Genomic DNA, 12697 nt, shown 5'->3' on the forward strand with positions numbered 1-12697 from the left:
GGGCTCCGAGATACACAGGAAGACCCACAAATGGTGAAGCCATTGTCAAAGGAGGGGCTAGGAAGCTGCGCACGCAGATCTAACCCAATAGACTTAGCTGAAAACCTGCTCCCGACCAGGTTTGGTTGAGAGCATAAGACACCATGGTGATACAGGGACGCTAAAAGAGATCGACTTTCGTGTCACAGCTAACCCAGGCTTTCAGCGCATACCTCGCTAACCCACGAGTTTGTAGTACAGGCCACTGGTGGAGGTCAAGGTGAACGGCACCGATAAGTTCTGCCTCTCTCTCTCTGGGATTCATAGGGATATAAAACCCTTGTATTTTAAGCATCCTGGAAAGGATCCCTGATTGCGCACTAGACAGCATTTATACAGCGCCTTTCTAACCAGTGGCCACTAAAAGCGCTTGACGATACTGCCTCACATTCACCCATTCACCGTGGGTTCACCGGGCCAGGACCGGCCCTGGTGTAATAATGGACCCAGAGGGATGTGAACACAGAGTGGGTTCACCGGGCCAGGACCGGCCCTGGTGTAATAATGACCGCGCTGTCAACAGGGCAACTTCTGGGACCTAATCTCCACTCTGATAATTAATTTCTGAATGCGCCGAAGTGTTGGGCTGAGCCATGTTTAATTCAGCTAGAGGGGGGGGGGGGAGCGGGGGAGGAGAGGGGGAGACGAGGAGGAGTGGGGGAGACGAGGAGGAGAGAGGGAGAGGAGAGGAGAGGAGTGCGGGAGCGGGTGAGAGGAGGAGCGGGGGAGTGGAGGAGCGTGCGAGACGAGGGGGGGGGGGGGGGGAGTGGGGGAGACGGCCTCGCTTAATGGAAACAGTTGCAATTTTGACCGGACAAAACAGGAAAAGGCAGCAAAAAAAAAGCACGTCTGATTTATATTCAAATGAGAGATATTCACGAGGCAGAAATTGGATTCTTCTTCCATTGCAGACAAATGAATTTCCTGGTGGAGAATTGTTTTGTATCATCTGGTGGTGTTAATACACAGCTCAGAGCATCAGAGGCAGGACTCTGCAGGAGATTGTAAGAAACTTCTATGAAACATCCAACTTTCTCTAGAAAGCAAACCGCATTTTCATTTCCCCCCAAGGGCTGTTAAGGGGTGCTTCCACCGCGATTAATTTCCACATGTAAGAAGATTGCATATCAAAGGACTTTCTGCACAACGATTAAAGGGGACATATTATGAAAACAACACTTTTCGGCAGCCCTGCAGCAAAGCTCCGGGAGTACAATCCCTTTCTCTTCGGCGGCAGTCCGGAGGAGGAGACATGGAGGAGAAAGGGATTGTACTCCCGGAGCTGAGCTGCCGGACTGCCGCCGAATTACCGCCGGACTGACAATCTGGCCGCTGTCGAAGCCGTCCGGCCGCCGCCGAAGCTTCAGCGGCAGTCCGGCAGGTCCGTCGGTGTACTCCGGGAGCTGAACTGCCGCCGAAGCTGGAAGGTCTGGTGGGGATAGGTCTCGGTGGCAGTCCGGCAGCTCCGGCGCGAGGAGCATGGTGGCAAGTCCGGTAGCTCAGCTCCCGGAGAACACTCCCTTTCTCCTCCATGTCGCAGTTCATTGACTTCAGAGTCAAGGCCAAAGTTCCTTTCCCTCAATTCCTTTCAACCATGGCCGGGATTTCCCCCACTACGAGTCTGTACTTGTTGTGGAAGTACCAGAGACGTCAGATGCAGTCTTTATGATTCATAATATCATCCGAGGCGCACATAGCTTCTGGCCGTGATATTAAATATATTTATAAATACCCATATGTAATTTAATTATTATTATATTATATGACATAGATATAGAGCTCCAGGAGTCCGCAAACGGCAACAATCCCATCTCCTCCATGCTGTGGTTCAGTCTGACAGCTCATTGGTCAATGGGCAGCAGCTCATTTGCATTAAAGCTACAGACACCAGAAACAGCGCATTCTGAAGGGACTGAAACAGAGGGGAATAGCGGCAGGCGAGATCTTTTTTCCTAAAAGCTATTTCCAGCAAAAAGCTTGTTTTGTGGAACTCAAATACTATGTTTACTTGTTGGGAAAACACCATGTCTCCTTTAAAAGAAGCGCGTCAGACCTTTACCCCGCATACTGTCGTCTCTCGGCATCAACAGCGGGCGTTTTGCTGTGTTTTTTAAGTAAACACAGACGCTTAAGGAGGACACATCGTAGCTTGTGACGGAATTCATTTTTCCGTTCACTTCAGGTTAAATATGAGGTTCCTCCTTTGAGTCACTTAAATGAGTCGGTTAAGTGTCACTGTATGGTACATTTGCCAGTACCCCTTCATACAGTTTTCATTTCAATTACTAATCCGTTATAAAGCAGTTATTTCCTCCAAATAAACGCTTATAAAGGCAGAATAACAGAATGTCAGCGTAAAGCCTTGAGGGAAAGGCCTCGAGGTGGAGTCCCCGCAGAGACTCCACACCTCCCCTTCTAGCCCCGGGCAACGGAGCCCAGGTGTGTTTGTATCCCAACTGCTGGAAGCACTGCGAGGCGATTATTATTAAATTGTCCAGGCCTTTTAACACTTTAGATATTCTACATTCACACACATGCTGCTTCATTCAGGAAGCAGGCAGACATTTTTTTTTTCTTTCTTATCCAAATAGAAAGTCCAACAGGGGATGCTTTTAAACGCTTCCACTAGTTCTGATGCGACAGTTCCCCCATGAGGACAGCGGCGGTCATGACGCTCGTTCAGCCGCCAATGGGTTGATGAATGATGTTTCTATATGGACGGGGATTGACACAGTACGACTACAGTAAGCCAACATTTAATAAGCCTTCTGCATTTCACCACAAAATACTAATTGTGTCTAAAATAATATTCGTTATCGGCCGTTTCACCGATGGCAGTTTTTCAGTTAAAAGCCACGGCCATAGTGAAATAAAGGGCCCTTATATTAATTGACTGGAGCAGGGGCTAGGGCAGCAACGCATACTAATAAAGAGATAAAATACATAAGGGGATCAGAGTTCCTTCTGTTGAGGGATTAATCCACGACCTCTCAGGCAGAGGAAGTTAAACCAGGATTCATCAGTCTCATTCAAGTCTCTCAGGCTTCGCCGTTCCACCTTTCGAACCACTCTACGCTAACTCTCTCACACACGCTCACACTCTAGCTCCCTTCACACTCATTTTCTGTCTCTCTCACACACACACCATCACACTCACTCACTTATTCTCTCCCCCTGTCTCCCCCGTTCTCTCCTAATACTCCCTCGCTCCCTTCCCGGGGGTCACTTGGGGGGGCCCGGGTCTATCCCCGGGGCGTCGGGCATCGTGCTAAAGGGCTCCAGGCGCTCCATCCCCCCCTTCCCAGCCCTGAGTCTCAGTGGTGGGGGGGGGGGGGGGGGGGTGTCATTTTGGGGGGCCGGGGTCCGTCCCCGGGGGGTCGGGCCGCATGCTGAAGGGCTCTAGGCGCTCGGCCTCTGGCAGCAGGTTGTTGAGCCGCTCCATCAGGGGCACCGTCTGGTCGACACCCATCTGCACGCGGCGCAGGATCATGGACATCTCGTTGACCTTCTGGATCTGCTCCGCGTACTTAGCGTAGCGCTTCTGCCGCTCCTGCATGACGGCGAACAGGGTCTCCACCGACAGGTCCATCTGGGAGAGAGAGAGAGAGAGAGAGAGAGAGAGAGAGAGAGAGAGAGAGAGAGAGAGAGAGAGAGAGAGAGAGAGAGAGAGAGAGAGAGAGAGAGAGAGAGAGAGAGAAGGAGAGGGGCAGAGAGAGAACAATATGTCACACAATATCATACAATAGTTAAAGGGATACTGCAGCCATTCAGAACCGGCGTTCTATCCATATAAATCGCTATTCTCCTCAGTCTAACAAGGTCTTTCCTGGTCTGCCCAGCTTTCCTGATCTAATTTTCTCCCGAGATGACGTCAAATTTGTGAGCCAACCAATAAGGAATGAGGGGGGGCGGGAGCTCGCGTATGAGATGTAAACACAATGTCCGCCATCTTTCTTCACCGCTTAGCTAGAGAACAAATTTGCAAGGTGAAACAGCCGAAGTGGATTTTGAAAATATATTGTTGGATTCGGACATTCACGGCTATTAGTACGAGCCAGAATACAGCCAGGAAGAATTGACACAAATAGGAAAAGAAGGCTGCTGCGGCTGCAGCTGAACAGGCCTTGCCTGTTGCCGAGGACGAGGAGCCGGAGCGCGCCGGTTTGCTCTGTTCGCCTATAGACACTAACACTGTGCTGCAGCGAATTTCAGCGATGCCAGTTTCTTCTAGAATAAATGGCTGAACACACACACACACACACACAGCGAGAGAGAGTGACCAGAGCGAGAAAGGGTCGGCCCTCCGCCCCGCCCCCCCTTTGACGGCGTACCTCCTTGATCCTCTTGACTAGCGCGTTCTGGTCGAAGGACACTGCCTCGGCGCACTGGTGCAGGTGGTCCTGGTAGCGCAGGCAGAGCTGCATGACCTGGGCCGAGTCCAGCCGCTCCAGGCTCACGCTGATGGGGGACGTCTGGCCACTCAGCACGCCTGGAGGAGAGACCGACAGGGGGCTGGAAAAGGCCTTTCAAATGCCCAGCGCTGGCTGAGAGTAAGACCAGGGTCTTGGATCTGAGCGCAACGAAACTGGAAGTCATGGCGAAGTGGACGGTGGAAATGGAACTCAAACTATGTATGGGCATAGGTCTAGACACAGCACTGTTGTCATTCACTCTGGTCACCATATCTTCCCTCTACTGACGGGGTATGTCCCTGTCCCATTTGTTACCCAACACTCTCAGTACTCGGCTTGCGGTCGCATATTGATCCCATCAGAAACATGAATAAAGACTGCATGGACGCTATCGATATATATTATACATCTAACACGAGTGTCTAATGGATGCCATTTGCCATTAGAAATGTTTCTCGGACACACTAACCACCACTAACCTTATATAAAAACTTAACCGTCTCTTACATAATACCTAAACTAACCATCTCTGAACTACTACCTAAACTAACCATCTCTAATATAATACCTAAACGAACCATCTCTAATCTAATACCTAACCTTACCACCACTAACCTTATATCTAAACTTAACCATATCTAACCTAATACCTAAACTAACCACCTCTAACCTAATACATAAACTAACCACCAGTAACCTAATACCTCAACCAAACACCACTAACCTAGTACCTCAGCTAACCTATCACCTAAACTAACCATATCTAACCTAACAACTAAACTAACACTCTACCCTCTGGGGATGCAGGTACCTTTCAGCAGTGGCTGGAAGGTGGGGATCTCCTGGAGCTTGATGACGTCGGGGTCGCTGTGGATGTTCCTGAGGGCCGTGGTACCTGGGGCCACCACTACGATGTCGTCCATCTTCGCCTTCTGCTTCGCCGGGGAGGGCATCACTGCGGCGGAGGAGGAGACAACACCAGCATTCAGCATTCATCTCTCAAAGCGGACCTCAAAGACACACTACTAGGATCTCGGTTTAAATATCTGCATTTTAACGCATCTCATATCTATGTCCTGGATATAACTCCCTTAGCCCCCCATCACACACTGAACCGTCAATACAGAAACGTATCTTACCTGTGGAGGTGTAATCAGAGTGCTTGTGCTCCGCATCCACGCTTTGTTCGGCCCCCATGGTGCCGGGGCAGCTAGTGGATGGATAATGGATGTATGGGTGGGTTATGGATGGACAGAAGGGCCACAGCAGCCTCAAAGCACTGTAAACCGTCGTTTAACAGCGGGAAGGTTCCAGTAATGACCTCAGCATTGGTTATAAGCTGGTCGTTTTACCCTTCTGATCCACGGTCTAACTACATCATACCACTAGATGAGCAGACGCACGCACCAACCTAGGTCCGTTGATTGTTGAATTAAATAAAAAGCATTATTCACACGGGGAAATATGATGCGAAATAACACGTTGGCTTTCTTTTTTATACAGCAGGTTATGATAAAAGAGGAACGATGACCGACGACGGAGACACACTTCCGTAAATACCGATCACGTGTTTGTTTTGCGCAGACTCAGTAGCATGAGAAGTGTGCAGAATAGTCTATGGTTGAGAGAATATGAATAAATAATTAAAATGTATCTAAATATATATTAATATGTGTCAATATAAATAATAAATACATGAATACCATAATAAATATCATGTAAATACTGTGGCAAGCTCTGCATGAACACTTATTACTCTGTGGCTTTAAGTGCTGTAATGGCTCTATCAACGTCTCAAAGGGAGCTGTACAAATACGATTGACTGATCTGAGGACTAATGAAGGATATATACCAGCAAACTTCATCACCTTTGGTGTTGATCCAGCCTATGTGTGTTCACCCCAAGCATTTCGACCTGGGAAAAAGACCACTATCTTCACCTGGTCTTTGGAAAGTCAAACAGAGACAAGAATAGCATGCTCAAAGAGTGAAACAACACAATCCACAGTTCCACGTGTTCGATTACATGACAAGCACACACACACACACACACACACACACACACACACACACACACACACACACACACACACACACACACACACACACACACACACACACACACACACACACAAACACACACACACACACACACACACACACACACACACACACACACACACACACACACACACACACACACACAGGGCCGTAGCACCAAATTCTGGGCCCTGTATAGAAGAGTTGCTGATGGGCCCCCCTATCAGCCCCCTGCGCAGAATTGTTGAGGGGGGGAAGAAATTGTTGACTGGGGGGCTCCTACCGCTAGGGGATGGTAGAAAATTCTACAGATATAAGGGGCCCAAGGCCCTCTGCCTTGGGCCCCCCACAACTGTGTACCTTATAGCCGCAGTCCGGCGGCCCTGCACACACACACAGGGATGGATTAGGGATGGATAAACCATTTCTAATCTAATACCTAAACTTAACCATCTCTACCCGACTACATAAACTAACCATCTCTAACCTAATGCCTAAACCAACCATCTCTAACCTAATGCCTAAACTAACCATCTCTAACCTCACACCTAAACTAACCATCTCTAACCTAATGCCTAAACTAACCATCTCTAACCTAATGCCTAAACCAACCATCTCTAACCTAATCCTGGGAAGCGAACACATGTCTGTGGTTTGGGTTCGGGTATAAAGCCAGCGACAGATCCTCAGTCTTCAGACGTGACTTCAGTCCGGAGCGATCCCAGATAGAATGAAGGTGCTTGCGTTACTACTGTTGCTCGTTGTGTCAGCCCTGGGCAAAAGGGTTTTCAATGGGTGAGTGGGCTTTAGATTGTGGCGTGTATTGTCTATACATGTATAGATTTAGGATACGTGTGTTTATTAACAACCCTCTTCGGTTTTCCTTTTCAGAAGTTTCTTCCTTGAGCTTTAAAAGTGTTCCCTTGCCCTTTATGGTTAGAAGGTGTTGTCAAAGGTGGCCTGGGAAGCCCTTTAAGATTGTTACTGTGATTCTGAAGAGCCATATACTAATACAACAGACTTCCCTTAACAGCTGCTGTTTGTAATATTGAAGGTCTGGGAGTTGCTTGCCTGGCTGTAAACCGGAGCTCTGGTTTTGTGTCCTGTAGAGACCAGGTCTTGAGGGTCCACCTGGAAGCTGAGGAGCAGGTCCAGGTTCTGCAGGCGCTGGAGAATGAGCAGGCCTGGGATGTGAGCTGAGGACACTCACGCACACACACACACACACACACACACACACACACACACACACACACACACACACACACACACACACACACACACACACACACACACACAAACTTACATATGCGCACGCACACATACACACATGCAGACACACACACAGAGAAACAAGCACAAAGACAAATCCACACACACACGTGCACACACACACATACACAAACACAAACACAAACTCACACTCAGATACACGTGCACAAAAATAATCTCACACATGCACACACACACACACACACACACACACACACACACACACACACACACACACACACACACACACACACACACACACACACACACACACACACACACACACAAACATATGCACACACACACACACAGAGATAAATCCCTCCTCCTCTCCTGGCAGGTGGACTTCTGGCTCCACCCGGTGTCTGTGGGGCGGCCGGTGGAGGTCCGCGTGGGCCAGGCCAGCCTCAGCGGAGTCAAGGATTACCTGCAGACCCACAACATCCGCTTCTTCGTCATAATCAATGACCTGCAGGTGGGTCACTGAAGAACCTCCAAATAATGGAAACTCCCACCAGAGCCAGAAGGGAAGTCATAGATTAACATACAACACGTTATTCTGAATGAAGACATTCTAAAACGTTATTATCCACATTTATATCAATTCATTTTCTACTTCGACAAGGCAACAATACAGCATGACAAAATAACATCAATGCTGATAAAATTATACATTCTGACCATCAGTGAATGTCTGTGTGTGCGTGTGTATTTGTATGTGTGGGTACGTGTGTCGTGTGTGTGTGTCTGTGAGGCGGTGTATGTGTGCGTGTCTCTGTGTGCATGTGCCCGTGTTTGTGTATGTTTATGCATGTGTATGTGTACGTGTATGTGTGTCTTTGTGTGCGTGTGTGTAGGAGCTTCTGGATGAACAGGAGGCTGAGATGAAGGAAAGTGAGGCTTTGCAGCGCAGTGGATCGGAGTACAACTTTGGGTCCTACCAGAGGCTGGAGGCGGTAGGTTCTCCAACACTCAGGCTAGTCCAAACCATGAGGGGCTGTTTGCTATTGAGACATGTGCCCACAGGGACTTACACACAGTGCATTTGTGTGTGTGTGTGTGTGTGTGTGTGTGTGTGTGTGTGTGTGTGTGTGTGTGTGTGTGTGTGTGTGTGTGTGTGTGTGTGTGTGTGTGTGTGTGTGTGTGTGTGCGTCCCATGCAGATCTACAACTGGATGGACACTCTGGTGGCTGAAAATCCCAAGCTGGTCACCAAAGTACTCATTGGGTCGTCGTACGAGAACAGACCCATGTACGTCCTAAAGGTAAGAGGGTGAGAGAGAGAGAGAGAGAGAGAGAGAGAGAGAGAGAGAGAGAGAGAGAGAGAGAGAGAGAGAGAGAGAGAGAGAGAGAGAGAGACAGACACAGAGAGACAGACAGAGAGAGAGAAAAGAGAGGAGAGACAGACAGACATAGAGAAGAGAGAGACAGAGAGACAGAGAGAAGAGAGGGGAGAGAGAGAGAGAGAGAGAGAGAGAGAGAGAGAGAGAGAGAGAGAGAGAGAGAGAGAAGAGTGGAGAGAGAGACAGACAGAGAGAAGAGAGGAGAGACGGAGAGACACAAGAGAACGAGAGATAAAGAGACTTTTGATCGTGTGGGGGAATAGATATAGATTTCTAGTATCTGTCAGTATCTTGCATGTCATGCATGCCTCAATAAGTGTTGACAATGTAGGATTTGTAATAAAGCATTAAACAACCATGACACAATCGCACCGGTAACTGATCTCCATCAGAGGTTGTTAGGCTGAAACCTCTTTACGACATGTGTCCGTTTTCTACGTCTTTATTCAGTTCAGCACCGGCGGTACCAACCGTCCCGCCATCTGGATCGACACCGGGATCCACGCCCGGGAGTGGGTATCCCCCGCCACCGGCGTCTGGACTGCAAACAAGGTAGAGAAACACAGCTCCCATGTGAACCAGTTGGATCCAATTCAACCCTTATGGGCGATGTCATCATGTGATCAAGTCTAAAGCACCTGACTCAATCAAACACCCTGGCTGACGTGGCTCAAGAGTTGAGCTCACCCCCATCACTTTGTTATCGGGTTTTCAGATTGCGGTGGACTACGGCAAAGATGCTTCCCTGACCTCACTGCTGAACACCATGGACATCTACATGCTGCTGCTGGCCAACCCTGATGGCTACTCCTACACCCACGACAACGTAGGCTAACAATTAACCCTGATGGCTACTCATAAACCAACGACAACGTACGCTAACAACTAACCCTGATGGCTACTCCTACACCCAAGACAACGTAGGCTAACCACTAACCCCGATGTACCCATGACATTGGAAGCCAACAGCTAGCTATGAGGCTGACTCATACATTCACAGCAATGGAGGCTAACAGCTAGCCCTGACTCAACTGAAACTAATACAGTCCTAAAGGTCATTCCAGGGCATTTTACCAAAACAAAAGTATTACTATAGCAAAAGGGCTTGAGAAAAACTTTCACAACAAGAAAAATTCGATGATGAGCTGGTTAAAATGACAATTAGAAATATGGAGAAAATTCATGAAAGATATTGTTTTCCTTTGTTTCTTCAATAATAGTGGGTAAAACAGAATACAACATGCAATGTAATATGTTTCTTATTGCCCAGGGGGTGTAAGTAAGGAAACCGCAGTTAGAATGTATTCCTTGGAAAACTCCTAATAGCGCTAACAATAGGATCACCATTACAGAATAGTAATTCACTAACATTGTTGAAATTATAATGCGTTTACAATTACTATCTATTCGAAGTTTAGAAGTGTGCCAATGAAAGAATGCCTTGTTTGCTTTGGCTTGCAGGACCGCATGTGGCGTAAGACCCGCTCGAGGTCTCCTGGCTCTAGCTGTCGCGGAGCGGACCCCAACAGGAACTGGGACTCAGGCTTTGGAGGTGCAACCAAAAGGCAGTGGTTTTCCACATCACTGATATGTTAAAACAATGGTTCCCCAAGGCAATGGTTTCATCAGCGACCAGAAAGCTGTAGAGAATGAATCTGAAAAAGGTCACTGTTTTATTAATATATATATATATATATATATATATATATATATATACACACACATATATATACACATACATATATATACACATATATATATATATATATATATATATATATATATATATATATACGCACACACACAGTATGCACATAGCCTACTTTGAACACACAGTATGCATATACTGTGTGCATTAACATACAATTACTGTTATATATTATAGATATAATACATAATGGTAATTGCATGGTATTAAACAGTTTCCCCTATATTTCACACACAGCAGACTTTCCAAAGATAATAATCATTCAATCCAAAAACCCAAAAAGTAACAATTTCATACAATATCTCTGAGCAACAATCAAATCATGGACACACGCCCAATACCTTTAACCAAACGTGTGTTCCCCCTGCATGTGTGACCCAGGCCCCGGCACCAGCGGAAACCCCTGCTCCGACCTGTACCGCGGCCCCTCTGCCAACTCCGAGGTGGAGGTCAGCAACGTGGTGAACCTCATCAAGGCCCACGGAAACTTCAAGTCCTTCATCTCCGTCCATGCCTACTCCCAGCTCCTCATGTACCCCCACGGCTACACCTGCAAGGACATCCCTGACATGGCCGAACTGGTGAGGACAAACACACTATAGAGGCCCTGTTTTGTTTGGATCTACATCAGTGGTTCTCAAACTCTTTCTCAGAGTGTCTTTTACCGGCACAAAATAATTTTGGGAGGTTTTTTTTATGAACATAAATGATGTATTTTTTGTTCTAATTGGCAGTGTCAACATAAACATTAAAACCGTGCAAATACTCACAATTTAAGCAGAAACATGGGCCTGTGCTTCATGCAACTGCTGTACCCCCGTATGAGAACCACAGATCTGGAAATCATACTACAGCCATGTCTGATGCCACCATAGAGTAGATGGTACGATAGGGTGTGAAACTGCTTCTAAAGGCTCTTCAACATCGCAGTTGGAGGTAGAGTAGGAACCTGCACGGATAACCAAAATACATAAAACATAGAAAGTGGTCAAATTCAAAATATAAATCTGTACACATCGTTTTTGAACGTGTAAATGCAAGATGTGTTGGATACTGTGCAACAGATTGCTATTGTTCCATACCTGTAGCTGTAGACACTCCAACATGTGCATTATTATTAATTCTGTATTATTACTATAATAACTATTATTATCTGTAACATCTGTATCTTCTTGGTTCTCTTTAGGACACTGTGGGCCAGGCCGCAGTCAAGAAACTGGCCTCCCTTTATGGAACCCGCTACGAGGTTGGAAGCATCTGCAAAATCATCTGTGAGTGACACTTCTTGACTCCTGCAGTCCACTAGAGGGCAGTAGGCGCACGTACTCCAATGTGTTGGAACAAACTCACACCGTGGCACACCTCACCACTTTGATCAAACATGGCACGGATTGAGCACAATGAGGCGCATGCAGAGGGACTCGTGCCACAGTGGAAAGAAAATACATGCAATAACGGAAAACAGAAAGTAGTGGGGTAGTGAAGTTGGGACAGACACTATGGCATGATTAAACTTTTCAAAGGGCAAATAGAGGGTTTGAGAAAGTGAATTCGTTCTACAAAGGAAAAGACTAAACTACTTAAAAAAATACCTAAATAAATGTCGTATCCTTTACAGATCCAGCCAGCGGCGGCAGCATCGACTGGGCTTACGATACCGGCATCAAGTACTCCTTCGCCTTTGAACTGAGGGACACCGGTCTATCTGGATTCCTCCTACCGGCCAACCAGATCATCCCGACCGCTTCAGAGACCTGGCTGGCCCTAAAGCACATCATGGAGTATGTCCGTGATAACCCCTACTACACCCAGCATTGATCAATAAAGCATCTATAACGCTGTCATGGAGATGTGGGTTTGTGTTTCGGTACAAAAAAAGCAAAT

General features: G+C 47.2%; 2 protein-coding genes across 2 annotated transcripts; one reads left to right on the forward strand and one right to left on the reverse strand.

Moving 5' to 3' along the window:
- Nucleotides 1–3153: 3153 nt before the first annotated feature.
- borcs5 (BLOC-1 related complex subunit 5) lies at nucleotides 3154–6028 on the reverse strand. The gene is made up of 4 exons (XM_060061714.1): nucleotides 5591–6028; nucleotides 5263–5406; nucleotides 4371–4528; nucleotides 3154–3628 (listed from the first exon to the last, which is right to left on the reverse strand). The coding sequence occupies exons 1-4, from the start codon at nucleotides 5646–5648 to the stop codon at nucleotides 3383–3385; spliced, it is 606 nt and encodes a 201-aa protein (XP_059917697.1). The 5' UTR covers nucleotides 5649–6028; the 3' UTR covers nucleotides 3154–3382.
- A 1122-nt stretch (nucleotides 6029–7150) lies between these two features.
- Nucleotides 7151–12657, forward strand: cpa4 (carboxypeptidase A4). Its single transcript, XM_060061687.1, has 11 exons — nucleotides 7151–7286; nucleotides 7601–7682; nucleotides 8104–8238; nucleotides 8621–8719; nucleotides 8926–9027; nucleotides 9556–9657; nucleotides 9821–9931; nucleotides 10567–10657; nucleotides 11195–11394; nucleotides 12000–12084; nucleotides 12432–12657. The coding sequence occupies exons 1-11, from the start codon at nucleotides 7222–7224 to the stop codon at nucleotides 12629–12631; spliced, it is 1272 nt and encodes a 423-aa protein (XP_059917670.1). The 5' UTR covers nucleotides 7151–7221; the 3' UTR covers nucleotides 12632–12657.
- Nucleotides 12658–12697: the final 40 nt, after the last annotated feature.

This window comes from Gadus macrocephalus, chromosome 9, assembly GCF_031168955.1.
Source record: "Gadus macrocephalus chromosome 9, ASM3116895v1".
NCBI classification, from domain to species: Eukaryota; Metazoa; Chordata; class Actinopteri; order Gadiformes; family Gadidae; genus Gadus; species Gadus macrocephalus.